At 44.1% G+C, this 27094-nt stretch overlaps 1 protein-coding gene and 1 long non-coding RNA gene across 2 annotated transcripts in view; one reads left to right on the top strand and one right to left on the bottom strand.

Annotated features, from left to right (window-relative positions):
* INPP5D (inositol polyphosphate-5-phosphatase D) overlaps positions 1–21314 on the top strand; it is a 57067-nt gene extending 35753 nt beyond the window's left edge. Inside the window, exons 6-28 of the mRNA XM_031043681.2 lie at positions 1507–1594; positions 2307–2387; positions 2565–2636; positions 2904–3027; positions 4139–4245; positions 4797–4899; positions 5684–5880; positions 6671–6788; positions 7291–7387; positions 8756–8894; positions 9582–9690; positions 9845–9933; positions 10171–10252; positions 11414–11503; positions 11662–11775; positions 12882–12964; positions 14079–14166; positions 14774–14923; positions 15669–15762; positions 15998–16105; positions 16679–16951; positions 18815–19391; positions 20272–21314. Coding sequence (XP_030899541.2) covers positions 1507–1594; positions 2307–2387; positions 2565–2636; positions 2904–3027; positions 4139–4245; positions 4797–4899; positions 5684–5880; positions 6671–6788; positions 7291–7387; positions 8756–8894; positions 9582–9690; positions 9845–9933; positions 10171–10252; positions 11414–11503; positions 11662–11775; positions 12882–12964; positions 14079–14166; positions 14774–14923; positions 15669–15762; positions 15998–16105; positions 16679–16951; positions 18815–19391; positions 20272–20274 — 2986 coding nt within the window. The 3' untranslated portion in view covers positions 20275–21314. The remainder of the gene's footprint in view (positions 1–1506; positions 1595–2306; positions 2388–2564; positions 2637–2903; positions 3028–4138; positions 4246–4796; positions 4900–5683; positions 5881–6670; positions 6789–7290; positions 7388–8755; positions 8895–9581; positions 9691–9844; positions 9934–10170; positions 10253–11413; positions 11504–11661; positions 11776–12881; positions 12965–14078; positions 14167–14773; positions 14924–15668; positions 15763–15997; positions 16106–16678; positions 16952–18814; positions 19392–20271) is intronic.
* LOC115945489 (uncharacterized) lies at positions 14742–18183 on the bottom strand. Its single transcript, XR_004079811.2, has 3 exons — positions 17932–18183; positions 16950–17059; positions 14742–14790 (listed from the first exon to the last, which is right to left on the bottom strand). It is a non-coding gene; the product is annotated as an uncharacterized lncRNA (long non-coding RNA).
* Positions 21315–27094: the final 5780 nt, after the last annotated feature.

Below are 27094 nucleotides of genomic sequence, written 5' to 3'. Positions count from 1 at the left end.
CAGTGGGGATTACCCATGCAGGTAGACTTTGTTCAGAGTTTAATACCAGCTTGAAGTGAAAAACTCTAGTAGAGGCCTAGTCAGCCTGCTACTGTCTGGAGCCATGATTTGGTCATAGATCACTGTTCTGCATGCTTCTGTTTATTCTCCCTCACTGGATAAGTGGTACATGGAGTCTTTTCAAGCACTTGTGATACCAGCATTTGTGCAATTGTATGTGTACACACAGGCCTCTGACACTTCAGTGATGATCACTATATTTATTTCCTTTTATTCTGTCAAGAGCAGAAAACAAATGGAGTTATCAGTGCTATTAAAACCACTTTGTGGTTTTGTTGAGTTTGATTGCCTGCACTTGGTCTTCACCCATCCTCACACATGTGCTACATGTTGCACTGTACAGTAAACAGAGGGCAGTTTTCCTATAAGAAATCATTTCTGAACTGCTTCAAGCAGCTGCTGCTCTCTTTTCAAAAGATGGCCTACACATCCTGCACTCTTGGTCTTGTCCTTCTGTGTGCCCCATAGCATTTCGTGTCTTCATTTCATCTGCATCTTAATTTCAGTCTGAATTTCTTTCAGGCTGACATTTCAAACATGAGTCCTTAATTTAGGCAATTAATCATCCATGGTTCAGCACCTAGACAAATATCTAATCTTTAGACAGTCAGGCATACTTTTGCTTTGAAACACTTTTCCCAGCAAACAGGGCATAAAATCCAGTCCGATCAGGCTTAGGAAAGTGAGGGAAATCATTAATATCCACTGTTGACTAGGCACAATGCAAGCATCCTAGCGCCACTCACCACCACTACCTTCCTTTTGACCTGTGCTCCCTGGCTGCTCTTTCCCTGATAAGTCTTGTCATTATCACAGCATGGCTTCTGTGCCAAATTCGTACAACAGTGTTTTGACAAATGAGCATCCTGTGGAATCTTAATTGGGAAATGCTGAAGGAGTCTCGTAATCTCACAAACAGTTCCCGTTCAGGAGATTAAAGGCTGGCTTTTCCACCCCCTCGCTGAGTCCAGCCCCTCTTTGGCATGTGAGCTGAAAATCTGAAAATGAGTTTCCTCTTCATGCAGTGTCCCCAGCATCCTGCGTCAACATCAGCAGCTGCATGAGACCTTTGCAAAACCGAGCTGCTCCCGCTGCTGCAGCCTTCATAGGTACCAAACCTTGCTGGGCATTGAGATCTCTGAGTGCACTTTGGTCTGTGAGTTGGCATAGTTATAGTGATGCTCCATCCCTGGCAGTGTTCAAGACCAGGTTGGATGAAGCCTTGGGTGATATGGTTTAGTGTGAGGTGTCCCTTCCCATGGCAGGGGGGTTGGAACTAGATGATCTTAAGGTCCTTTCCAACACAAATCATTCTGTCATTCTATGACACTTGCGAGAGCAAGCCTACTGTGAATGCATGCCTGTAGTGACTCTGTCTGAAGAAAGCGCTAATCTACCCAAGGACCTCACTACAGCCTTAAACCTCTGCCATGTCTCTGTTCCCAGTGAAGCCTCTAGGACTCTCCCATCTCTGGAATCCATCCAGAAGGTGTTTGAGCAGCAGCTGCACACTGGTATCCATCAGCGCTCACAAGTAAGCTGGGTGAAAAGCAGGAGAAGGAGGAGAGAGGAGTGCGGGTGGCTATCAGCATGGGGGGAGAGCACAGCAACGACCCGTGGGATTCTGGTGATCAGTTACAACTTCTGTTCTCTCTAGCCTCTTTGTGGCTGCAGTGCAGAGGGCACACAGTGAATTGTATCCCCACCGTTTCACTTATCCCGTAGTCCGCTCTGCCTGCTCCCATCTCTTGCCCCAGAGGCAAGTGCAGTGAACGTCAATCTCCTCACTCTTCCTCAGCCTGTGTGCTGGGACTGCACATCTCATTCCATAAACACTCCAGGATGTTTCAATGCCAAATCCTTCCTTTCCCCAAGCCCCCTTAAGCCCCATGACCTTCCTCTCCCTACCAGCAGCCCAGAAACCTCAAGTCCAGGACTTCTGTATGTCCTGGTCATGCAAAAGTGTCCCCCAGCAGCAAGCTGAGTCCCTTGCGTGCCCAGCTGCCTTTAACTTATGGACAAGGTTTACAAATTCATCCTTCCACCCTCCCATACTTCTGCTTGTTGAGCCAAACTCTGTGCTCCTGCACTGCCTGTTAAGGATTAGAGTAGCAGAGGAACCAGTGCTGCTCCTTGCTCTGTTTGTGAGGTGTTCTGGGGCGAGACTGCTGCACTTTCAGGCCATGCCCTGTGGTTTAGTAATGATGCATATCTCTCTCTTTTTGTTTCTCTGTTGTGGTTATCAGATGCTCGGTGAAGCTAGTCCAGTCAATATTGTATTGAAACTCAATCAGCTGATTTCTTTGCTGTCTTCTATTGAAGAAAAGGTAGAGTTTTAAAGCTATTTATATTACCTTCTTGTCATATTTTGCCTCTAGTTATGCATCTTGTTCATCATCAGAGCAGTTTTCTGCTACAGTAGGATTTCTTTGCTTTGACTTCATTACTCTCAATGTAGTGCAGAATCACCAAATGCAATCTGGTGCACATCAATTCCTTTACAGGTGAAAACGCTGTTGATTGAAGGTCCCGATTCAACACACCGGCGCTCCCTCATCCCCCCTGTCACTTTTGAGGTAAATGTTCTTTTTCGACAATGCTGATCACAATGTGGCAGGGCAGCAATGCAGATTTTTGTTGACATCTCGGTTCCTGAGAACTTTGCTGTGCTGCCACAGAGATAACAGCTATTCCTGGATGCTGTTTAGCACCATGCAAATGCTTGAGATGTCTAGTGAGATTGGCAGAATGATTATATGTGTCCATGAATTCAGGAGGGTGTTGCTTTTGCAATACACAACTGAAGTGTAGATTGCTTATGGAAAATGTCTGTTTTCTAATAGGTGAAGGCTGACTCCCTAGGAATTTTCTCAAAAATACATCTCAAGGTTGATGTGGAAATGGGAAAACTGATTATCAAGAGAGCTAAGGATGGTCCAGAGGACAAGTTTTATACCCACAAGAAAAGTAAGATGCTTAAGTTCACAAATGCTGGGCTAGATTCTCAGTCCCTTGAGTGATGGAGAGGGGTTCTCTTTGGCCCCACTGAGGGGAAGGTTTTTTCCCAAAGCGCAAATAGCTCTGCTAGGTCCTGGGTGTTGCGCAAGGCTTCAGTCAGTCTAGACTGCCTAGCCACAAAGTGGCCTGCAGGGAGTCATCACTGGGCTAACCAACTTACACAGATTGGTTTAAACCTGGCCTCTTGGTCTAAACGAAGACAGAGGTAGCAGCGAGCAGGTTTTGATACAAGATTCCTCATAAAGCTAGTTGCAATAGATCCATTTTCTACTGAAATTCAATGTCACTTGAAAAATAAGTTCTGCTGGAACATATTAACTTCTGTGACAATTTTTGGTGGCAGAAAGCCAGATACTCGGTTTCAGTAACATTTTTCAGTGAATTTCCCTTTGGTTTTGGGTTGGTTTTTGCTGGCATTTTTTCTGTATGTGAATCAATATCTCTACTGATGAGCATTGCTGGTTTGGTCTTGGACGGCCCAATTCAGACAACTTCCCTTTTTTTTCTGTTGTGTTTCTAGACAGGCAGCTCACTGAGATTGAGCCAAATGGATTTATTAGGGGGAAGATGATACCCTTGGCCTCTTTCCTGCTAGAAAATCAGCCTGTTGCTGGCAGTGATTTAAAAAGATTAGTTATCATGCATGGCTTTCTCCTCCTGTCATTCATAATTACTTTGCTGCTATTTTAGATGGGGAGGAACCACCTTTATCATCAAATGAGGTTTTACCTCCTCTTTCAGAGGTGGGGAAGGAGTATATGTAGTCTGACTCAGGATACAAAGAGATTACCTGCAGGAAGCCAAGGTTTCACTTCGGACAGGAGGGCTTGGTATGGACAAGAGCTCAGGCAGAATGAGTTTTGGAGGGGTCCTCTTCACTTCAGAGTCCAAATCTATTCATATAGAAAACAGGACTAAGCAACATTACAATGTAGTTATGCGGGGCAAAGTGAGCCTCAGACATAAAAGACCATATAAGAGTCTGTGAACACTGTCATATTAGTTTTGGTGGGATTCTAGTCTCAGTGTCTGTAGCTCATGAAACTCAGTTTCTGTTTAGTTCTGCAGCTGATCAAGTCCCAGAAGGTCCCAAACAAACTGGTCATTGTGCTGGAAACGGAAAAAGAAAAAACACAGCGGAAGGAATATGTTTTCTCTGATTCCAAGGTACACACACAGTGTATTTCCCTCCCACCAGCCTGGAGCAGGTAGCAGGTAGCTGGGTGGGAGTGGTACAAGGGGCATTCCTTGGCAGAAAGAGGACCTGATGAGGAACAGTGGTTTTTGCACTGCAAAAATGAAATTCCTCCTGTGTTCTGGAAGCATCCAGAAAGTGAACAAGTGTACCATGTAAAGGGATAAACTGGAAAAGGCAACCATACTGCGTGCTGTCACCAAGGCAGGAGAACAGTGTCAGCAAGCAGTGAGAAGAGGCAAGGAGTCATCTGAGGGTAGCTGCAAGGAGATTCATGTAGACAAACAAGAGGGAAGCCTAGGTTTTATTCTGACTAGCTCAGCACTTGTTAAAGTAATACACAAGCTAAGTGCCTAAGAAAATACCACAGGAAACAGAGCCTCCCTCTTTGAAGGTTCCAGATAGTGGGGAGCTAACATGCCCTTCCAGTGTGGAGGGAATTTCCTGGTTCAGCTAGTTTTCCAGGATGTTGTGTTGGAGAAGTTAACCAACTTGTTAATTGTCTCTGCTCCTCCCTGTCTAGAAGAGAGAAGGGTTCTGCCAACTTCTGCAGCAGATGAAGAATAAACACTCGGAGCAACCAGAGCCTGATATGATCACCATCTTTACTGGGACTTGGAATATGGGTATGGGCTCATACAGTCCCTTCTGATGTGGGCATTCCTCTGAAGGAACAGACACTTCCCAAAATGTGTGCTCACCTGTCATGATATGCTCCAGACACTGTTTTTGTTCTGTAGCAGATCTGTACACCAGGATTTTACTGGTGCAGGGGAAGAGCTGATCTCTAGGCTAATTCTTGCATATGGTTTGACAGTTTTAATGGTTCCAGTCAAAGGACCTTAAAGGGTACTGAAGGATTCCTCCAGTCACAGGCACTTGTGGCCAGCATGAAGCTGCCACAACAAGCAGCAGTGTATGCTATCCTCCACCTTGCATGCCAGCTGCTTCTGAACCTGACTGTTCATGTCCAGCCTGTGAAGAGAGCTGAGTATCTGCAATATTTAGGGAATGGGACAGGGTGTAGTTGAGGACAGTGGAATTTAAGTTATTTTTCCAATGTGGAGAGAAAAGCCTGGTTCAGCTGCTGTAAGCTGAGCTGTCTGTGCTCAGTCATACTTCAGGGGTAAGGTAAATGCAGTGGCAGACCAGGACTACACTTGGCTAGCCTTGGCCTTGGTAAGCTAATGAAAGACAGGAAGATGGCCAAAGCAGAGTCAGTCCTTCATCAGTGACTCAGTTAGGGTTAACATCTTTGTCATCTTAGAATAGTGTGCCTTGGCTAATAGGGAACTGGTACAGGACAGAGTACATGTGAAGCCTATTATTTCTGTCCCCATGGATTGTCTGTATCCTCAGTCTGACAGAGCATACTCTGACTTACTTTGGTGTTTGATTTGCTAATAAAAGGTGCTGCACCTTCCCCAAAGAAGATCACCTCCTGGTTTCTCTCCAAGGGCCAGGGGAAGACCCGTGATGACACTGCTGACTACATTCCTCATGACATCTATGTGATTGGCACCCAGGAGGATGCCCAAGGGGAGAAGGAATGGCTGGAGACCCTGAGGCAATCCTTGCAGGAAATCACCAGTATCAGCTTCAAAGTGGTGAGAGGTTATTCCAGCTATTGCTCAGGCATATGAGGAGAGTAGATTTTGTGCAAATAAGAGACAGAATAAGTTGTGTTTTGCCTACATCTCCTCCCATGCCCTCCCTTTTATTGTAATTGCATTTGGATGAGGGAGAGTGAACTGAATCTGCCTGTGGACTCCACAAGATCCTCCCCTCGAACTTGCTAGATGGGCTTATTGCTATGGATAGTGACCCCCTCACTGCCAAAGCAGGGACCCTGCCTTGAGCTCCTCTGCCTGCCAGTCTGTGAGCACTGCAGATGCTGAGCACTTGAGTCAAGTGGTGGTGATATTTTGACCTTCATAAAGGAAGAGACTGTAAAACTTTCTGAGCCAGTGGCAGCCTAGATCTCACCCATGGCTAATGCACTTACAGTAGGATGTAACAGCACACGGGTATAATTATAAAAGAAACTGGACCTTATTAAGACCATGTTCAGACATTCCTGAATTTCCATGATGTCAAGGAATAAATCTAAACATATCTGGAAGGCCACAGTAGAACAGGACTTATGACTCTCGTGATAGTTAGAAAACTGCAGATTTTGTACAAGCAAGGCAATCCAGTGATTAACTAGAAAATAGCACTAGCAAATACCTAGGTCCTTCCTTCCACCTCTGATTAAAACGACTAAAAGCGTATCCTAAGCACAGGAAGAAAATTTGTGTAGGAGAAGTACTACAGAAGGAGCCAGGATGGCTGCAGCTACAGTGCAGCTCTGCAGCACGTGAAGAAATGCAACCTCTAACCTTCCCATCCCTGCAGATAGCAATCCATACCCTCTGGAACATCAGGATTGTCGTACTGGCCAAACCAGAACACGAGAACCGCATCAGCCATATCTGCACAGACAACGTGAAGACAGGCATTGCAAACACACTGGGTAAGGAACAGACCTGGTCTTGTCCAAAGGACTGAGATCTGCTCAGTCCCTGCCAATGCTGTCCTTGAAATGGAACAGCTCTTTCCCCACAAGACTCCTCTGACTGCAGATATGTGACACTAGTGTTACTAAAATTATATCCCACTAGCACTGATTATAGGTTACCCTGTAAAAAAGGAAATTTATTTGTGTGTATACTTAGCACATATATATTTATATTCCCAGCAAACACCTTTGACTGGCTATTGGATTGCTTTCCCTTGGGTTTCACAAGGAAATTGCACTTCTTTCTCTTCAACTAATCTTTTTTTTAGCATCCTTAGAAAATTTGTTACCACAATCTGTGCTGTATGCACTAATTCTTTCTGTGCTGATTAAGTTAACTTATTTCTTTCCTCCATCCTCCACTTCACTTCAGATGTACTGGGTACTTTATTATCTTTGCTAGACTCAGCCTGGAGGTGGATTGATTTCTTGACATTTTTCACTTACCTTTTTCCAGGTAATAAAGGAGCTGTGGGGGTGTCATTCATGTTTAATGGAACCTCCTTTGGTTTTGTTAACAGCCATTTGACTTCAGGAAGTGAAAAGAAACACAGGTAAGACACATCCTTCCCTCTCATCCCTGCCCATGGCAGGGGGTTGGAACTAGATGATCTTAAGGTCCTTTCCAACCCTAACTATTCTATGATTCTATGATTCTAAAATGGATGTTGTCCCAAGATGAAATTCGCTGGGCCATGTTTGGAAGGAGGCCCCACCAGACAGTCACAAGCATGTTTTTCTGATCATAAAAGATTATTAAATGTCTCCTGTGAGGGCAACCTGTGCTAAAGATACTGCTCATTGTGTCACCATTTAAACAAGGGACTTCTATATAGCCATTCCACAGGGGCACAGGTGAAATGAACAGCAAAATACCTTCAGAGCCAAGTGTAAATGCCATGCAAGCCCAGTACATGAGGAAAACAGTTTCCTGATCTACAGTATTTTGGAGACATGTGGGAAGGTTTTTCCCACCCCAGAATCATGTGCTGAAGGGTACTGTCTGCCTCCTCACTGTGGGCAGTGCTGCGAGCACGGGAGCTGTGGTGCACCCTGAGGCACAGATCCTGCTGGGCAGAGCATTCTGTCAGGAATACCAAGAGGGAGTTGTGCAGAACAGAAATACCTCCATGGTGGCTAATTCTCTATAGCCAGCTGTGAAATGAGTATCCATGGTCTAGGCAGGTTCTCTGCTGCATAGGATTGAAGGCAAAGGTCCTGCCATTGGTGGGAGATATGTGCCCATGCTGGGAAGAGATGGAGCAGTCAAAGGGATGGTCTTGAAAGCAGAGGTCTTGAAATGGAGAGTTTGGCTTTGCCATCTTTTCCAGTCCAGGACCCAGAAAAGATACAGTGTGGAACTTCTGCACAGTATCTTTGCCACTGATGGAGTTAACCTCTATGGAAGGGTTCCACAGGGCTTGGAATAGCTGCCAGAATCTAGGAATGTGTTTGCTGCTGAAACCCGAAGGCAACAATCTAATGCTGGGTTTCTAGGACATGCAGCTCAGAAAAGCACAGCCCCAGGAGACAACAGAAGTGGCTTTAGGATAGCTTTCCAGCTTTTCAATTCAGGGGGAAGCAGTCTGACACCCAAGGAGCTGCTCTAAATGCCACTGCCCCTCCTCAGAGCAGGCTGCCCCCCAGCTCACCAGGTACACACCGTACAAGGTGCAGCATGAGCTGTGCTGTGTTACTGGTTGCATTGAGTAGGCTGGGAGATACTGAGCATGACACCTGGGCCTGTCTGCTGAGGTGCAGTGCCAGACAGGGGTGGCAAGTTCTCAGCTTCTGTTGTGCTCTCCTCTAGATGTCAAGCCAGATTGGTTCCTGCCTGGTAAAGCATCAGTCTGTGCCAGTGCAGGCACTTAGAAACTGCATGGCAATTTAGTTTGTCAGGCAGATGTTTCTTGTCTTGACAGACGCAACCAGAACTACACGAGCATCCTGCGCTTTCTGACACTGGGAGATAAGAAACTGAGTCCGTTTAACATCACTCATCGCTTTACTCATCTCTTCTGGCTGGGAGACTTGAACTACCGTGTGGAGCAGCCCCCAACGGTTAGGGATACTGTGTGAATCCCTGGGGAGAGAAAATACTGTGTTGCCATAGAAGCGCTGTCTTTTCCCAATCTCAGGCAACATGGCAGAGACAGTGGCAGAAAGAGGGAAGGCAGAGAGGATCCCCAGGGCACAAGTGTGACACCAGTTGAGGGAGGAAAGGAAATCCCTTTTGCCCTCTCCAAGCATTAATGGACCCAGGAATGCCATCTGGCACACTCTGCTGCTCCAGGCAGCATCACTTCCCCAAACTCCCAGCTCCCCTTCCCACTGTGAGTAAGCATCTGTCTGTGAAGAGCTTGATGCAGAGATTGCCTTTTTGCACTATTTGGTTAGCTTTTAACAGCTCTGAATCGGCCTTCAGAATGAGGCAAGCCATAATAAATACTGGATAGATTTCAGTGGGTAGGAGACAACAGTCAGCCTGGTGTTGATGTACATCTGTCGGTGTATGTGCTTGGGGGGGGGGGGGGGGGGGGGCTGTGTGGGCATTTTGATGCATGTTTTGATAGAAAAATGTTTGGTCATGCAGAAAGACTGGGGCCTTTCGGTGAAGGGCACAGTGGGGAAGTGGCAGAGGCACAGCTCTGGGAATCAGTTCAGAAGCACTTGCTGGCTCCCCAGTGAAGGGAGCATTTATAAGGAGATTTTGCATCATCTGCAGCTCTGCTGTTTCCCTGTTGGCAGGAAGCGGAGAATATTATCCAGAAGATCAGGCAGCAGCAGTATCCGGAGCTGCTGGCCTTTGACCAGCTTCTCATAGAGAGAAAGGACCAAAAGGTGTTTCTGCAGTTTGGTAAGATTCTGAGGTTGTTGGCAGGTTCATCTCCCGTTTCCACCGACTTTCTCTGCCAGACTTGATGTGGGGCAACGTGTACAGAGCAGTGTCTGTCTCAGCCAGATGAGGGTTCTCAGTGGGCCACACTGTAACAGCTATCTCTCTGTTTTAGAGGAAGAAGAGATCACTTTTGCTCCAACCTACCGCTTTGAAAGAGGAAGCCGGGAGAAGTATGCTTACACCAAACAAAAAGCTACAGGGGTAGGTGAAAACTCATGTCTCTTCAGAAGTATGTGGCAGAGCAGGGAAATAACTCCTACAGAAGGAAGTGTCCTAAACCAGTCCCTGCATTTTCTGCCCTTGTACTGTTTTGAAAGGAGTCAATGCAAAGAAAAAGAATTGACACAAATCTGTGGTGCTTGAGCAAGTGAATTTCCTGTTCTTTTGTGAGCTGGTCCTTTCTCTTCTTCTTGACATCACTTCTCCTTTGGTTTGCAGATGAAGTACAATTTGCCATCCTGGTGTGATCGAGTGCTCTGGAAATCATACCCCATGGTGCACGTTGTATGTCAGTCCTATGGTGGGTAGATAACAGATTGTAGATAGCAAAGCAATCAGTCTGAAGTGGAAATGATTCAGAGCAGTCTGTAGGATCTCCCTGCACTGCCAGGCACACAGCACAGAAGGACCTGATGTTAAACCAGGCAGAGTGGAGCCAAATCTCTGTGCCTATAACCTTACAAGGTTGGGAATTAATTCTGATACTCATTTATATGCAGAATACCCCTCAGACAGATGCAGCTATCCAGTTTCAGGCCACTCTGTACGATCATTTAACACTAGTCATTTCTTGGCAACAACAACATTTCCTGTGCAGTTACCATCAGGAGCTCCTTACCCGATGGTGCCAGCAGGGTACTGGGTACTGTGTACTGCGTGCACAGTCCAGTCTGAGGCTGGAGCTGCAAACATCCCTTTTCTGTCAAATCACATTCCAGAAAGACTGTATGGTACCAAGAACCTGTTCCCTTTCTTGCTGAGAAGCATCACAGAAATGCAGTGCAGGAAAGAGAGGAAGCTCTCAAGACCTGTTTAAAAAATGACTCAGAATTTCATTGAGTCTGTGTAGGACCAAGCATCTGAGTATGATGTTGATGGTTTCCTGTGTATGGGATTGAGAAGAGGGCTGTAGATGTCTCTTGGGGTATAAGGTGGACTGTTCTGATCAGAGAGCCTATGATGATGAGGTGTGTGATCAAATAAGTACCCCTATAAAGTCTGTTCAGTGGACTGGGCTTGCTAGAACTCAGTGTGCACTTAGGTCAAGACAGGACCTTTCTCACTCATTGTTAATCCTGAGCCATGAGTTGCAGTGTAGCCCTGAAGCAGCACCAGCGTATTCTTGTGTGATTTCCTGCCATATCTGTGCTTTAGCTGTGCATGTTGCAGAGGCAACCAGAAAGCCTGTAACTGCTTTTTGTGCTGGAGGAATCTAACACTGACAGTCGCTTGCAAAATGATATGGTAATGTTGTGTCCATTAACCAAATCTTTATGTATTTTGACAGAAGAGTTGCATTACCAAATACTAACATGAGATTATGTAGAAACACCTTTGACTGGAGACAGTTACCACAGCGACAGTTATGTTTGCTGGAAAATTACTGAATAATATTGCTATTGCAGTGATTTCACCAGAGCAGAACACAAGGCAGTAACTCTCCTCCCTTTCTCCTTGGCAGGCTGCACCACTGACATCATGACAAGTGACCATAGTCCTGTCTTTGCCACCTTCGAAGTGGGAGTCACCTCACAGTTTGTTTCAAAGAACGGTTAGTCAGTCTGGGTACAATCATGCTGTCCTCACCTTTGGGCACAAAACACAGTGCTTTGTATATGTTAAAAGAAAAAGCTGACCCTTTAAGAGTCGAAAATGCCCTCTCTTTATCTCCCATTGAAAATGCTGTTATTTTCCCTTCCTCTTTTCTAGACTCTAAGTACACGAATTCCCAAGGGGAGATAGAGTTCCTCCACTGTTATGCCACTCTGAAGACCAAGTCTCAGACCAAGTTCTACATTGAGTTTCACTCCAGCTGCTTAGAAAGTATGGTTTTGCCCAACTTTATTCTTTTTGTCAGAGTTTACTGCTTGTTTGGGTTAGTTCCCCTTCCTCTTGCTTGGATCTCAATAAATAGCTGTGTGGATCACTTGTTGCAGTGCAAAAAAGGGATGTTCTAGAGATCTGTTGTAGTTTACGAATCATCCTATACTGTCAGCAATACAATCCAAAACACACAGCCATTTAGCTGTAATCCATGCTTAGACATGTAGTCTTCCACCATTTCTTCCATCTTGTTTGGCAACCTGATAATTTCTTGAAGAGAAGCACATGTTGTTCTTGCTTATTACACAGGCAATCTCTACTGAGCAAGCACACAATCAGTTGTATTTCTGACTGTGCCATTTGTAAATGATCATCTGCTTTCAAAGCAAAGCATCTGCTTTAAACTAATAAAAATAATTGCCCTGGTTTAAAAAAGAATAAACCAGAGGATCAGCTTCAGGTGAAAGGAAAAGGAGTGATTTGACTCTGTAAATGTGCCCTCCAGTGCTGCAGGTTTTACTCCCTGTCCCTGTGCTCCAGGGCTGAGCCTCAGCTGTTTATGTAATGCAAGCCTACATGCCCTTGCTGTGTGTTTTTTTTAAGCGGCTCCCCATCACAGGACAGCTCCTGTAAGTGGGACAGCATGCCTTCAGTGTATGCTTCATCACATTATCGCATGTCAGAGCGCCGTGTCAAAGACAGCTCCATAAAAGATTATTTTTTTGGCTGTATCGAAATTTGCATAAATTTCTATGGAAACAGTGTATTACGAATCTTAAATTAGAATTTCAAAAGTGTGCTATCTTGAGTGGCGTAGGAAGAGCTGTCATGTTCTTATCCTCCAGTCCATGTATGCACTGAGCTTCTCAGTACCAAGTTTAACTGTAAAATAAAACCATTTAGCAATGCACCAGGAAAATCACTTGTAAAGTTACTGTGTAAACATGGGTCCAAAGCTCAGACTTGAAGATTCTTAATACTTTTAAAACTTGTGTGCAATTGGGATAATAATTGTAGGTGTTTTGGAGATCTGGCATCTGAGGAGGATTCATAGCCAAGTTCTTGGTGTCTTTCTTCTGGCAAACTCCTTTCTCATCGCTTTGCAGGTTTTGTGAAGAGCCAGGAAGGAGAAAATGAGGATGGGAGTGAAGGGGAGCTTGTGGTAAAGTTCACTAATGCACTTCCAAAGGTAAGCAAGGACTACATTTCCATATCCATATGGAAGAGAAGCTTTCCACTTGCATCCCATAAGCAACATAAAGTCTTTTACTTACATAAACAGTATTTTCAGGAACATGGCTGTGGTTTTGTTTACACTCAAAAGAGGCTGTAAGAATGCAGGATGGGCTTAAGCTAACCAGGGTATGTTATAAGCAGGAAAGAACTTTCTTGCCAGTATACTATAAATACAATATACAGTCATCTCTATTAGGAATTTTGCTGGTGTGATCATGTCACTCAGAAGCATGGCTTTCTTCTTACACTTCTAGTGACCATAACTATGCTGACAAGTCTTTTAAGCAGGCCCTATTGTTTTTTAAGTTTAAGATGGAAGAGAAAACATCTTACAGAGCAGCTCTACCCTGGAGTTTCTCTGCTCTGTCAGGCAAAGTTTTTCTCAGTATTTTATAGAAAAGTTGACTATTTTTTAGTTAAAGAAGACCATGAGTGGCCAGACCTAGTGTTCCATGTGTCAGTGTCAGAGACAAGTCCTATCCTTGAGATCAGAGCTCTTCTCCATTTTCTGGCATGGTGAGAGCTGGAAGAACTATCAGAGCTCCTGGATTTGGAGTAAACACACGTCAGTGCCCTTCTGAATAGCCCAAAAATTAACAGCTGCTGACTTTGGAAAGAGTGCCTTAACACTGAAAGATTGGGGAAAGGCTGTACAATAGCGATTGTAACAACAGCTAAACAGATTTTGGGGAGCAAACTGAATCAAAGTCCAGATCACTTCCTCCTAGAGCAGTTTTTAGTCCTTCACTGCAGAAGAAAACTGCAGCTCAGGCCGTTCGTATTTGATTTATAGCATTCCGTCTGCTGTGCTGGGAGGGAGAGTGGGGGGACTCTAAAAATATGTAGCCTCCTACCACAGATCTCTGAACATCATCAAAGAGGCTGATCCTGGAGGTGGCATGATATCCTCATGGGTTTGTCCAGCTGAGCTTTGCTCACTGGGGACTGAGGCATGATATCCTCATGAGTTTGTCCAGCTGAGCTTTGGTGGATGGGGACTGAGGCACAGGGATAACTGTTCGTGTAGCCCACCTATTGTATTGACCCACATTAACTTGTCTTTGCAGCTGACTCCCATTATTTCAGACCCAGAATACCTCCTGGATCAACACATCCTGATCAGCATTAAGTCATCAGACAGTGATGAATCTTACGGTAAGTGTTTAGCTCTAAAGTTATGGATGAGTCAAAATCTACTTGGATTTTTCCAAACTGCTGAAGGAGTGGGAGAGAACAGAAGTAACTCTTACAGACTGAACATCCATGATGCTCTGACTTCTGATTTGGAGCTCAGTACACACAAGAATATATTGTGGGCAATAATTTGTGAGCTAAGGATGATTAGAAGGAAATTAACTTGAAGCAACAATCTGTGTGAGCTTACCAGCCCCAAAAGAGCAATGGCTTAAAACGAAAGTACAGAAATTAAATCAGGAGTCAGTCTGTTTAAATTAGTTAACTCAGAACATACAAATCCTGTTTTATGGATTTGGCTCATGTTTTCTTTACCAGTAATGGAAGCTCAGAACCCTGTAGCCACCTGCAGCTGTCTCCAATGCCCAAATCCTTCACACATATGTGAAGAAGTGAAATGAATGCCGCTGATTTCTCCAGGGACATTACATTCCTTACTGTGATCCAGAGCAGATTCTCTCTGGTAGTCTCAGCCCTGTCAGCACAGTGATAGTAGATGACTGACAGGAGAAAAATACTTCAATGCTTTTTTTTCCAAGTCCCAGGCTCGTTGTCTCCTTGTCTCTAGGGGAAGGCTGCATTGCCCTGCGAACAGAAGCAACAGAATCCTTAGTTCCTATCCACACTGTGCTGACACACCATGGTGAGAAAACAGGAGTCTTCCAAGGTGAAATCAAGTTACAAACATCACAAGGAAAACAGAGAGAGAAACTGTATGGTAAGGAATGAGATTATCTCTGCAGTGCTCACCCCAGAGAATATCCATCTCTAAAGACATCTGTCAAGGAACTGAAAATTATCCTTGCAGTGCCTTTTTGTCCCAAAGAGGCAAGAACTTTTGATGCTGACTGCAAGATGTGAGTATCCTTAGCTCTCAGGAGTATACCTGTGCTCTTTCAGAAAGGCACAGCAATGTGATTTGGGTTTTTTCCTTTTACATCATTCAAGTAAATTCAGCAGACTGAGAGAGCCCCCTGTCTGTCACTAATACTGGTTTTATTGAATGGCGATGCCTTAGCTCCACTTGTGGCCATACGACAAGGTGCCGAAGCTCTCCATGCTCTGGTCATCCTGGGGAACATCAGCAAAGAGCATGTGAGGCTCTCAAGTAGCACTTCCTTAGCTAAAGGATCACAAACGCTGCTCATTTTCGCCTTGCTACCTGTTGTTCTCTTTCAGAGTACAAAAGCAGACTCTACATTTACTATTATTCTTGATGGTAAAATGACCTATATGTGGCTGTTTGGTGGATCATGACCTTTCTATTTCAAGAAACACGATTTTCCCTGTGTCAATGAACATGATATGAATTAGTGGGCAGTTGAAAACAATACCATCAGCTGCTTAAAACTTCATTCTGATAGTCAAGAGAGATGCCTTAATACAAGCAGTAACATAGAAAACTTATGCAGTCATACTGTGAAGCTGCCAAAACTCTTTTTAGTGCCTTTTCTTTCCTTCAGATTTTGTCAAGATTGAATGTGATGAAATTGCTGGGCAAAAACCAAAGAATATCAGCAACTTAGAGTCTAACAAAGACTGGGATCAGACAAACAGGTAAAGGGCAAGTGTGTAAGCTGGTTATGGAAAAGTAGTTGACTCAATAAAGGTAAAGCTGTGCTTGCTGTGGGAGCAGTACTAATAGGCATGCTGAATGCTGGGAAGCTGCCTTTCTGGCTCTCTGGTCAGGGCTGGTCAGTGCTTCTGTGCCCAAAGCTTTACAAGCTGAGAATGCATTAGTCAGCTTAGGTTCCTGCACTTCACTTAAAATGGGCCCTTTTATTTCCAACAGAAAGTCAAAATCTACTCATCTGGTGGCCAGAGAGGCAGCGGCCATTGCTCGCTATTGGGGGAGTGCTTCCTCTTCTCCAGACAACCTGGGAAAGGAGGATACATTACGGTAATCTTGCTGCTTCACCTCTGCCAGCTTGGGGTGGGAAGCTGTGCTCACACTACCTGTCTTTTCTTTCCAAGAATCACAGGGTTACAGTTTCATAGGTGCATTTCTTTGCAGGCAACTTCCTGCCTTCTCCCTGCTAGTCTATATATAGGTACACCTCAAAAGACCTCTCCTGTTGTTCCTTATTCCTATGCTGTGCAATGCTGCCCAGTGTTGCCATTTGCCTCTTGCTTGGAGCCATCCTGCTGCAGCTTCCAGCTGAACTGCTGGGCCTAAAAACCGGTATAAGCCTCTGAGTGCTCTCTGCAGCCTGGAAATGGAAGTGTCTGTGACAGCCAGGGAAACTATTTGGTGCTGGGGCCTTGACCCAGCTGCATCCTCTCCAATGACCCAGGGCAGAGAGAGGCACTAACAGGACTCCTAATTATTCTCTGATTCCAAAGCATCAGTGGCCAAAAAAAGAAGTAGGTGGCACTAAATCTAAGCACTCAGTGGGCACTAACTCTTTAGCTGGCAGGGAGACAAGAAATGTATTTGTGCATGTGTCTTCCTAACAGTACTTTTTCTCTTCAGCAGCTCCACTCCCACAGACATCAGCAACCCCAACTACCTGGGGATGGCTGCTTTCTCTCAGCAGCCCTCTGCAACTAGCCAGCTTAAGCAGATACCTTCACCAGACCAGCCACCTGCTCTAGGGAGCTACGAGCAGCAGCCCAAAGAGACTACGTCTGTAATGGGACAGAGTCAGTCATCCTCCACATCACCCTCTGTGTTGCCTCTATCTCCAAAATCATCTCTCCAGCCTACAGTAAACAGAAGCATTTGTAGTCGAAGCCAAGAGTACCTGTAAGTTGCACTGGGGCTTAGTGGCCTCTCTTCTGTCATTCTGCACAGTCACTGTTTCATGATCTGTAGAGAGTTCAAGGTGCTGCATATTCTCTCAGACTTTCATCTCTAGAATTAGAGAAAGATAACTGAAGGTCACAAGCGCAGCACATTACATACTCAAAGAAAACTAGTATAGCTAGTTTTGTGAAAGGGAAACACAAAATATATGTGTAAATTTCATTCTCTACCAAGAGAAGGAGAAGGCCGCAGAGTTGGTAACAAAGAAGAAAAGGGAAGAGTGGCATAGATCTTTCCACTGGATGGGAAGGAGGAGAGCTCCTTCACATGTCCTGTGTGAAGTACTTAAACTGAATTTCTGTGTATACTACTACAAGTGTCCAGCTTGCCATAGAAGTTAGCATCCATCTACTGCATCTGTTACAAGTCTTGATGCAGAATTTCCATCCAGCAATTGAAAATATCCCATCCATACACATCTAAGTAAAGTGATGAGGCTACTCCATCCTAGTGTCTACACACTGTCCTCGTTCAGACCTCTTATTCATAGTGACAGATGCTTCCTGTGTCTGGGCTATAGTTCACTATAGAATCATAGAATAGTTAGGGTTGGAAAGGACCTTAAGATCACCTAGTTCCAATCCTTCTGCCATCGGCAGGGACACCTCACACTAAACCATATCACCCAAGGCTTCATCCAACCTGGCCTTGAACACTGCCAGGGAGGGAGCATTCACAACCTCCCTGGGCAACCCATTCCAGTGCCTCACCACCCTCACAGTAAAGAATTTCTTCCTTATATCCAGTCTAAACCTCTGCTGTTTAAGTTTCAACCCATTACCCCTGTCCTATCACTACAGTCCCTAATGAATAGTCCCTCTCCAGCATCCCTGTAGGCCCCCTTCAGATACTAGAAGGCTGCTATAAGCCAGAACTTGCAGAATTCAGAGCTGCAAGCAGTGCCTCAATCCGTTACATACCTGACAAGGCTTCATCATGCTCTCAGCTCTTTTCTTCTGCATGCACTGGCTTCCAGAAAATAACTTGAAGCAAGAAGCACAGTTCATTTGAAGACTTCCAAAGAAAATGTGCCACTCACAGCTATTCTCCTCTGTTCGGTGATATTGTGGCTGATCTTTTAAGTAATATGATGGCTCTCCAGATGAAAGCCTTGCCAAATCAGGTCAAGTCATATAAAACCCACGAAACCTCCCTTGTCCCACTGTACAGCTGTGCTGTCATTCCAGGCTGAGCCTCAATTCAAAGGCCTCAGCTATGAATTAACAACGATTGCCTCACCTACAGAATTATAACTATTACTCATATATAGTGCATTTGAGTGCATTAAGGAGTCTTATCCCTTCCCCAGGAATACCATGTAGCATTGGTAGTGAGAGGAGATTGACCTAGTTGTAGAATGCTACAGTATGATGTGAGCTATGACTCAGTTAACTGTCCAGACAGACATTTCAATCCTTTCTGCCAAACCTGAAGATTCCTTTTAGTATTTAAATTCAGATTTGTGTGTGTCACAGAGCCTTCAGAGCACTTGGCACAGTTTGGCTCAGTAGCTTATCTCTGTTTGAAGAGAAGCCAATTACCACTTGGACAAAGACTGTAGTCCAGCAGGGAGTTTACACAGTACCATGCTTATCTGGTCTCTGCTGTCATACTAATAATGATTAAACAAAGTAAAAACAGTGCATAATTCTGTTCTCTCCCCAGATTTTACTGTTATTCTGCTACCCCTTTGCACAGTCAGTTCAGTCTTATTATACTCATTTCCTATTCACTTTCTGTTTAAATCAGTGTCTCTTGCCTGCTATTTACAAGTCTCTCTTCACACTGCTTTGATGACTCTAGGCCACCTGAACTGGGGAAAACCATAGCAGAGCCTTCATTTCAGGAGGAGGGGCAGCAAAAGCCAGAGATGTTTGAGAACCCACTGTATGGCTCTATGGGGTGTAAGGGCAAGGTGGCACCAAAGAAAGAGCAGGACTACCCCAAGGCCTCGCGAAAAGAGCAGCCACCACTGCCTGACCAGAGCTGTCATCTCACAAAGCCCCAGGAGCCTGAGAGCAGCAAGGTCCCCAGCAAACAGTCATCACCACCTTTCCTGGTCCCCACACAGCGGTTTCGGTCCTATACCTGCTCCGGCCAATCCGAAGAAAAGAATACAGGTGAAAAGACTCAAGGCAAGACGAAGATTACCACACCATTAGAAAACTCAGCACCACTCAAAAAGCTAGTCAAGCCACTGAGGTCTGAAGTCAGCCCAAGTAGCCAGGGGCAGCAGAATAAACCGCCCCTTCCCTCGAAGAGCCGGGCAGTGCTGGACATGCAGAACTCCACAGGCCGAGACTATCGGGACAGTTCAGAGCTGCCGCACTCTGGGAAGCATTGGAGAGAAGAGGGACCTGTCGGCAGGACAACTACACCGGTGTGTTACTTGTGGCAGTGGGCAGGGTAGAAGTTGGCCTCACAGCAGAATGCTGCTAGAGTGGCACTGGCTTAATCACTGTGCCCTTGCTCTGCTTTTCCTAACCAAGCTCAGAGCACTACCAAGTCTACAGGGCCTGCAGAGCAGGGAGTGTTGTACAGCAGTATTGCTGCAGAAGGTGTCATGCTGTGAAGCCATAGTTTTGCATGAAGTGTTAACTTCTTCTGGAATGTTTAAACTTGATGGCCAGAAGAGGAACACATGTAGTCAGCTCCTTCATTATTGCTCATTTGGTGCATACTGCATTATTCCTGAAAATGTCCAAACCTGGCCTTACAGCACAAACCTACAGTATTGGCTAAGAGATGTGCTTTGCTATAAATAATAAAAGGAAGATTAAAAGTAGTTATCCGTGGGAAGCACTTATCAGCTTAGAGCAGTGGTGTCCAAAACCATTACTGAACCCCCACAGAAATAATCACACATCTACTTCTCTGGGTGGTGGTTTGGTTTTTTTTTTTTGGGGGGGGGGGGGAGGTTATCTTTTTGCTTGGTTTTGGAGTTTCTTTTGTTTGTTGGTTTTGGTTTTGTTTGGGGTTTTTTGTTTGTTTGTTTTGTGGGGGGTTCTTTTGAGTTTTTTATTTTTTTTTCTTGTGGGTTTTGTTTGTTTGTGGGGGTTGGGGTTGGTTTTTTTTGGCTTGGGTTTTTTCCTCCAGAACATCAGGAGCTGGATGGGAAGCAGGGGAGGTCTCCGTAAATGGGCTTGGGAGAAAACAAGATCCCACTTGGGAGAGCTGTAGGACTATGGGTTTTTTTTCTTCTCCATCAAGACTTTGAGAATTGACACTAGGGAAGCTGATGTCTTCTCTTGTCTCCACAGTGACAAAAACACAGCAGATGGCACCCTAGGAAGAATCCTGATGGGAAGAAAGATGGAGATCGCTGCTTTGTTCAGACTGATGTCCTCTGGTCTGGTTCTAAAAAGACTGGGAAGTTTTACTTCTGAGGGTGTATCCCTCCCTAAGATTATGAAAATGTTCTAGCTGAGAAGTTTATCCTATGTTGCTCAGACCAAGAGGAGCCAGGACCACAATACCAAATGCAAGTTAGCTTTTTGTAATGTCACCCTGGTACTGCTGTTAAGAGGCAGGTGATTCAGTACACGCATTAGTAAACGTTCTGAAAAAGAGGAAGGTACGGTAAAAGGCCCAAGAGACAGAAGGGGTGTTATTTAAAGAGCTACCTTTCCACAAAAGCAAAATTTTCATTTTGTGTTACAGAATCCGTATTGAAGAGTGATGCGTAAAAGAAAGCATTTTGAAAGCGGTACAGCTCCAAAAGCATGCCCTGCCTGTGGAGCAAGGAGTTAGGGGAGGGTGGGAAAACAGTAGGAATAGCAGATACTGATGAATAACACACACTGCCAGTGGAGCCAGCTTTGCCTATAGCATTAGCTTGCAGGCTGCATTCATGCATGATTCATGCAGAGTGTGAGGGCTGGCCCTTGGCAATGTGGCTCTTTTTCTTTTAGCAGGTAGTGCTTTTATACACCTAATAAACAAAGGGAGCTATCAGAACTACATGCAGGAATGGGAGAATAGGCAGGACCCCATAGGCAGTTGAGGAGTATAACTGCCTGAAGGGATGGACAGCAGTCATTCCAGCCTGTCTTACAGCAAGCACTCTGCTTTTGAAGGATACTGTCCAGCTGGTTTTGTAGCATTCTTAATAGATTAATGCTGACCTTACTGTACACTTATGTTCAATGACTGAGAATGAATAATATTAACATACTTGTAATATCTGTTATATTCACATTAAGTATTAATGCCGTGGTTACAATTAGGCTATGCCTGTTTGTGACTTCATTGTTGCTACTGTTTCCATGTTGATTACTTAAAAAATTAAAAAATATTCACCTTCTGATCATTCTTTACTGGAAATTCAGCACTGCCTGCCATGATTCAGCTTCAGCTGGGTGCTACACTCAGTGACTGTAGTCCCTGGCCAGAAGAAACACCAAAGGCACCAAGGAGTGCAGGGAAGATACAACTGAGAACTTATTTGTAAGTGTGCGTGTGCACAGACCCTTCATGGATACAGCTGGTTTGAAAACAGCACCTGTTAGCAGGTACAGTTACAGTTGTGTGAGTATAGAAAATGCACAGTAATTTTACTGGAGCAGAAGATGCCAAGCATAGGCTTGTGAGAATGGGTGGAAAAGGTAGAAACCTTTTAAAAAGAGAGATTTTTCTGCCATGCAGTTTAGAGTTTCAAGGCATCATTACTGAAATACCTGGCACTCCACCTAGAAGTCAGCAAGACAGGGCATGAATTTACATTCCTCTTGCTTTATTCAACAGAGTCCTCTCTGTGTAATCCTCATAATTCAGTAGCTGTGGTGTCTCCCTGAACATGGGGAGTGTTTCACTTTTCCAGACTGCAGAAGAATTCATACAGCTGCAGAGTAAAACCTTCTTGGATCAGGTGAACTTCATGTGCAATATGGAGAGTGAGATCTCCACGCTAATCCTGTGTTCTTGTATGGTCAGAGATGGAAATGTGACAGGATTTCTACAAAATGCTTTTAACTTCTCAGCAATGAGACAGGGTCACATTTTCTCTGTTTATCCACTGACTTCCTAAGCTCTAGAAAAGAAAGTAGATTCCACAAAGTTTGTGAAATAAAGGCTTGATATAAAGCAAACAGAGCTTCTTGCAAAAATATTCTGTTTGGGAATACTGCTTAAATTTGGCACAGGTTTGCAGATGAGCAGAGTTTGAGAACATGGGACTTACTAAGGCAAAACATAATATCCAGGTACTTAATCTGGCCTGTTCTTTAGAAAGGTGTATTGCTGGGGAGGAGAGAAGCTCTCTGCCAAGTTTCCAGCAGTAAGAAAATGCATTTCCATTCCCTTGCTAAGAATGCATTACCTACTAGATTGAGAGCTGGGTAAAAGTTATCACTTGTGGCTACAAAAAGGGTCTGAGGTATCTTCTGTATCAGGAATGATGGAAAATGCCACCAGACTTTTTGCAAGTGGAAAATGTGCAAAAGAAAGTTCTGTAAAGAGTTTTCTGAGGCCTCTGCAGAAGACAGTTCTCAGGTGTGCAGTTTAGACCTACAGTGGTAGAGATAGGCTGGTGCAAAAAAAGTAGGGGCACACTGCACAATACTTGTCTCTGTGGTAAGGCTAGCAGAACCCTGAGATGGCAGAGTTGGTAACACCAACTGTGGGAGCTTCCCAGATGTGAATATTAGAAAAACTAAATTTAACAAATGTCTTGTGCTTATGTTTGTTTTATATGTGCTTTCTGTCATAATGCCTTTAATATTGAAAGGTTTTACTGCCTTGTCTCCTGAACCAGATGAAACCTGGACTGAACACAAGCTTCTTCTTTCCCTTATCTCCCTGGGCTTATGAATTTCTTGCCAAACCAGGCGCATTATTCTGCAGTTAAGTTGGTACAGACAGTACAAATAGAAGACATGAAGGGTCTGAATTGATCAGTTTTCCTCATACCTGTCTGCAACCTTCCAGCATCCTTTAACTTCTTAAAACAGCTGCAGTCTTAGTGTACTTATTTCAGTGTAGACCCAGCTGTCAGGAGTGCTTTAAGTTCCAAATTACAGGATGTAATGTGTTGTTTAATGAGCTTTAAAATCCTGTTTCCTGCCTGCACCTGATGCATCTAACACAAGGCTCTGTGTCCTCTCAACTGTGAAACTACCACAGGGCGCTGGTAAATCTCTTCCTAAAAAGCTGTAGTTGGCTACATTTTTCCCTCCTGTTGAAGATAGGGTCTTACAGAAAATGGCTCAAGGAGGAGGGAAAACAGAAGGAAAAAACCCAAAGCAAATGAAGATGAGTTAGTCCCTTCAAAATAGCAATGGGATAATTTTTATGTTGGTTACGAATTATGATGCTTAGGCCTCTAGTCTGCTGGGGCCAAGCACTCTTTCTGTACAGCTTAAAACCAAGCATTTAGTCACTATCTTTCAATTTGTTTTTTAAACTTCAATTTATCCTAAAGTCTTTGTATTTTTCTGTTTTCCTTGTCATAGTACAGTTAAATTAGGGATATATTGTCCAAAAATCAATTGATACCCCCACCCCCAGCTCCTAATTTTTATAATGAAGGCTCAGTTACTTGTGCATGATTAAACTGTGGGTGCTAGGACTAGCTAACTGACCAAAGTGATTCAGGGCAATTCCCAGAGACCTCCTAACCAATGACTCCAGATGGCGTTAGACTGATTGGAAATGCACAATATCCAAATGTTTATTTATTTTCCTAATCTCTGCCTAAGAGCAATACATGCTTTTCCCTCTGGGACATTTGCTGAAGAGACTCCATCCCTACCCTCGTTTGTTATATCCCTTGCTGATAACATAAATGAGAAATGGACTGTGCATCAGGAAAGTTAAGGTGATGGTGAAGGCTTCCCTTGATCTGCAGTTATAACTGACAGTTTGGTGCCTTAATATATGTCAGCTGCATCTGGGTGGTGCTTGTTTTGTGATGGCTGAAGTATTGAATGAAGGAGTCGATGACTTTCCTTATTTTCTGTGCACAGCTAAAGCAAGAGGCCAGCACAACCAGAACTGTCCTGTAACTGCTCACATCTGCCACCCCAGTGCCTATGGAGGGGGCTCATTATGCAAGTGATATAGAATCCAAATAGTCATTTCAACATGCCAAATTTCCCTAGTGTAGAAAAGGTGTTAGCCGTAGGGGTACAAGATGTTCTTTCTATATATATATATATAAGCAAACATCAGTTTATTATTCACAGGAATATGAAAAAGATCTCCTTTCTAATTCCACAGAGTGCATGTGGTGTTGTTTCAAATGTGTCTCTTAATAAGAAGTATTTTAAGATTGCATTTGTGTCAAAACTTGTGAAGTCTTTCAGAAGCTCTTTCACAGTTGAATCCCAGGTTGACTGAGGCAATTTCTTTTCACCTACTGTAATTTGCTCTATTTTCTTCTGATGCATCACCAAATTTCCCTGAACTTCTCTTCTCAGTTCATCACCATTATCCTGTTTTATTAATTTTATTTGCAGATCATCTTTGTACTTGCTCCCAAGTCAGCTAAACAAAAGGTACATTAGGCATGCAGAGATTCATTCAGCTCAGCAGAACCATTCGCTGGTTCGTAATGTCATGTGTATGAATTCAGTCTATATTGAAGCCGTGGTTTATTTCTGTCCCAGTTCTGCTTCCTTTTATTTCAGCTTCTACAGATGGATAAAGGTTTTTGTCCAAAAAGACTCAGTTTCTGCAAACACACAGAAGGGCTTCAGTGTATCCTTTTAAATCAAAAATAACATTCCTCTGTAGTATTCAGGAAACTGTAATCAAAACTGTATTCTCAAAATCCCTGTTTTTCAGCAGACATCAGGAACATTAGCCATGAGCATTTGTTGAGATTTAGTTGGACTTGAGGATTTCCAGAGGCCCATCCAGTCTCAACTATTTTCTGCTTCTGTGTTTATACTTAAATGAAGTCAATCTGTGCCAGAGATGCTGATCTGCTACACATTATGGTTATTACTAACATTTTATTGCATTTTTTACAGGGTCTGGTGTAGATTGCATATAGAATAAATTAATCTCTGATCATAAAGCATTACATTATATCATAACTAACAGAGATATAGATGGCACACAACAGAGTAGTAAATGGTTGACTCGGAAAAGAATTAATGAATCGGAAAGGATGAAGCAGACAGGGTAGAGCAACAAGCAGGAGGTTGCAGTAAAGCAACCAATGAATTGGAGACTGTGGAATGAGAGAGAATCCAGCAGAAAGCAGGTGGGTAAAAGCCATCTCTAAGAGAAAGGTCGAGCCAGAGAAGGGAAGAAGGAACAGAAAAGAAATTGGAAGAGAAACAAGAGACCTGTAACAGACAGGATGAAGAGTTAGCATGGAAATTGTGTCTGCTCCGTACTTTACAGCAATTTGCATCTTCACAATTACAGCTTGTAAACACAAAGAAAAAGACAAGATGTGAGAAATGTTCCCTCTTTTCAAATGTAAACTCCAAGATCCAAAACAAAGCCTAATTTGCAAATGGAGCTTTGAATTTAATTTAGCCTTTGGGGAGTACACTGATGATCAGCATCTTCCCAGAAAATGAGTATTTCCAGTTCTGTCATGGTTTAAGCCACTGGATTTCTGTCAGAAAGCAGTGTCGGTCAGGACATGACCCTCTCAGCATACAATTTCTGAAAAATTAGACTTGAAGGGACCCATGTAATCCATTCCCCATGCCAGCAAAGCATAAACTGCTAAATCCTTCATGGGGAAATGCTTTTACTGACCTTATACACCTCCAGTGTGGAAGTTTCTCATCTCCCTCGAGCAGTCTGTTCCAGAGCTTTACTTGCCTTACCAGCCCTTCCTTGTCTCTAGTGGGCATTTCCGGTGGACTTTAAGCACTTTTTAGATATAATCTTGTCCCCCTTGAACAAGCAGATCAGGTTATTGTCTTCATTTTCTGATGCCCTATATTTACATACTGCTGTCATGTTTCCCATCAGCTTCCTCCTCTTTAGCTTAAACAGTCCCAGCTTCCCAAATCTTTGCTCTGGGCCACTCCTTATATGTATTTTGGCCATTCCTTCTATGCTACTTTGACACTCTGGATTTTTCTTGATATGTGCTGGCTAAAGATGGACATGTCTCCACCAGAAGCCTTGCTCTTGCTGACTAAAGGGGAAGGATCATTTCATGTCTCTTGTTGACAACAGCCCTGTTTATCTCAGAGGTGAGGTTTGCCTGTTTCATGATAGTATGCTGCTGCTGACCCATGTTCAGCTGGTGAAAAAGCACAAATCCTACGTCCTTTCCTACAGATTTTTCTGCATTCATGTGTTCAGTTCCTCCTGCCTGAGGTAGTGCCTTGCATTTATCATTGCTGAACAGCATCCTGTTCATCAAGAGAATTTTGACCTGGAAGTCTGCTCACCAGCATAGTTGCAGTCTTCAGTCTCTGCCTGTGAAACTGCAGCTGCTACGGGTGTTTGAGTGGAGCTTGCTATCAGAAACAGAAATGGATTTAGAAGCATGACAGAGACCTCAGAAAATAGACAGCACCTTCTAGGATTGCTGGAGTTACACAAAGTGCTGGGTGAAAATCCTTTTTAAACACAGATTATAGCATATAGCTTTTGTCTCCTGTGGCACCTCAGTGCGGTACTGGGCTACATTGAGATACTGCTGCTTCTTCACATCCTTTATTTGTAAGTAATGAAGCACAAATGGTTGTAACCTGGGGTTAAGGAGGACACTATGCCTCATGTGGAGGTGAGTTTAATCTCACAGCTAGGATGCACAGCCTGCACCTGCTTGTGTGCTGGGGGAGCTGGTGAAGATGTATGGCCCCACATACAGGCACACCTGAGCGCAGAAGGAAGTTGTCCCAGCATTTTTTCTTTTACCCAAGAGTCTGTAACCAGTACGGTGCATGTCTCACTGTTCTGCCTGGCTCCACTATGAACCTCTCTGACAGGCACTTCATGTCTGGCCTATCACTTGGTACAGAACTGGCCTTCACGGCAAGGCAGTCAGTGAAACAGTTTTATATTAACCTTTTCTGTGCCTTTATGCAATATGGCATGCTTGCTGCAAGAATCTCTTAATACCTGAAATAGCCTCAATTTGTTTCCCTTTCATATCTGCTGAAGAGG

The sequence above is a fragment of the Melopsittacus undulatus genome, chromosome 6 (genome assembly GCF_012275295.1).
Source record: "Melopsittacus undulatus isolate bMelUnd1 chromosome 6, bMelUnd1.mat.Z, whole genome shotgun sequence".
In the NCBI taxonomy this organism is placed as follows: domain Eukaryota; kingdom Metazoa; phylum Chordata; class Aves; order Psittaciformes; family Psittaculidae; genus Melopsittacus; species Melopsittacus undulatus.
This window is presented reverse-complemented; position numbering and strand designations above follow the sequence as displayed.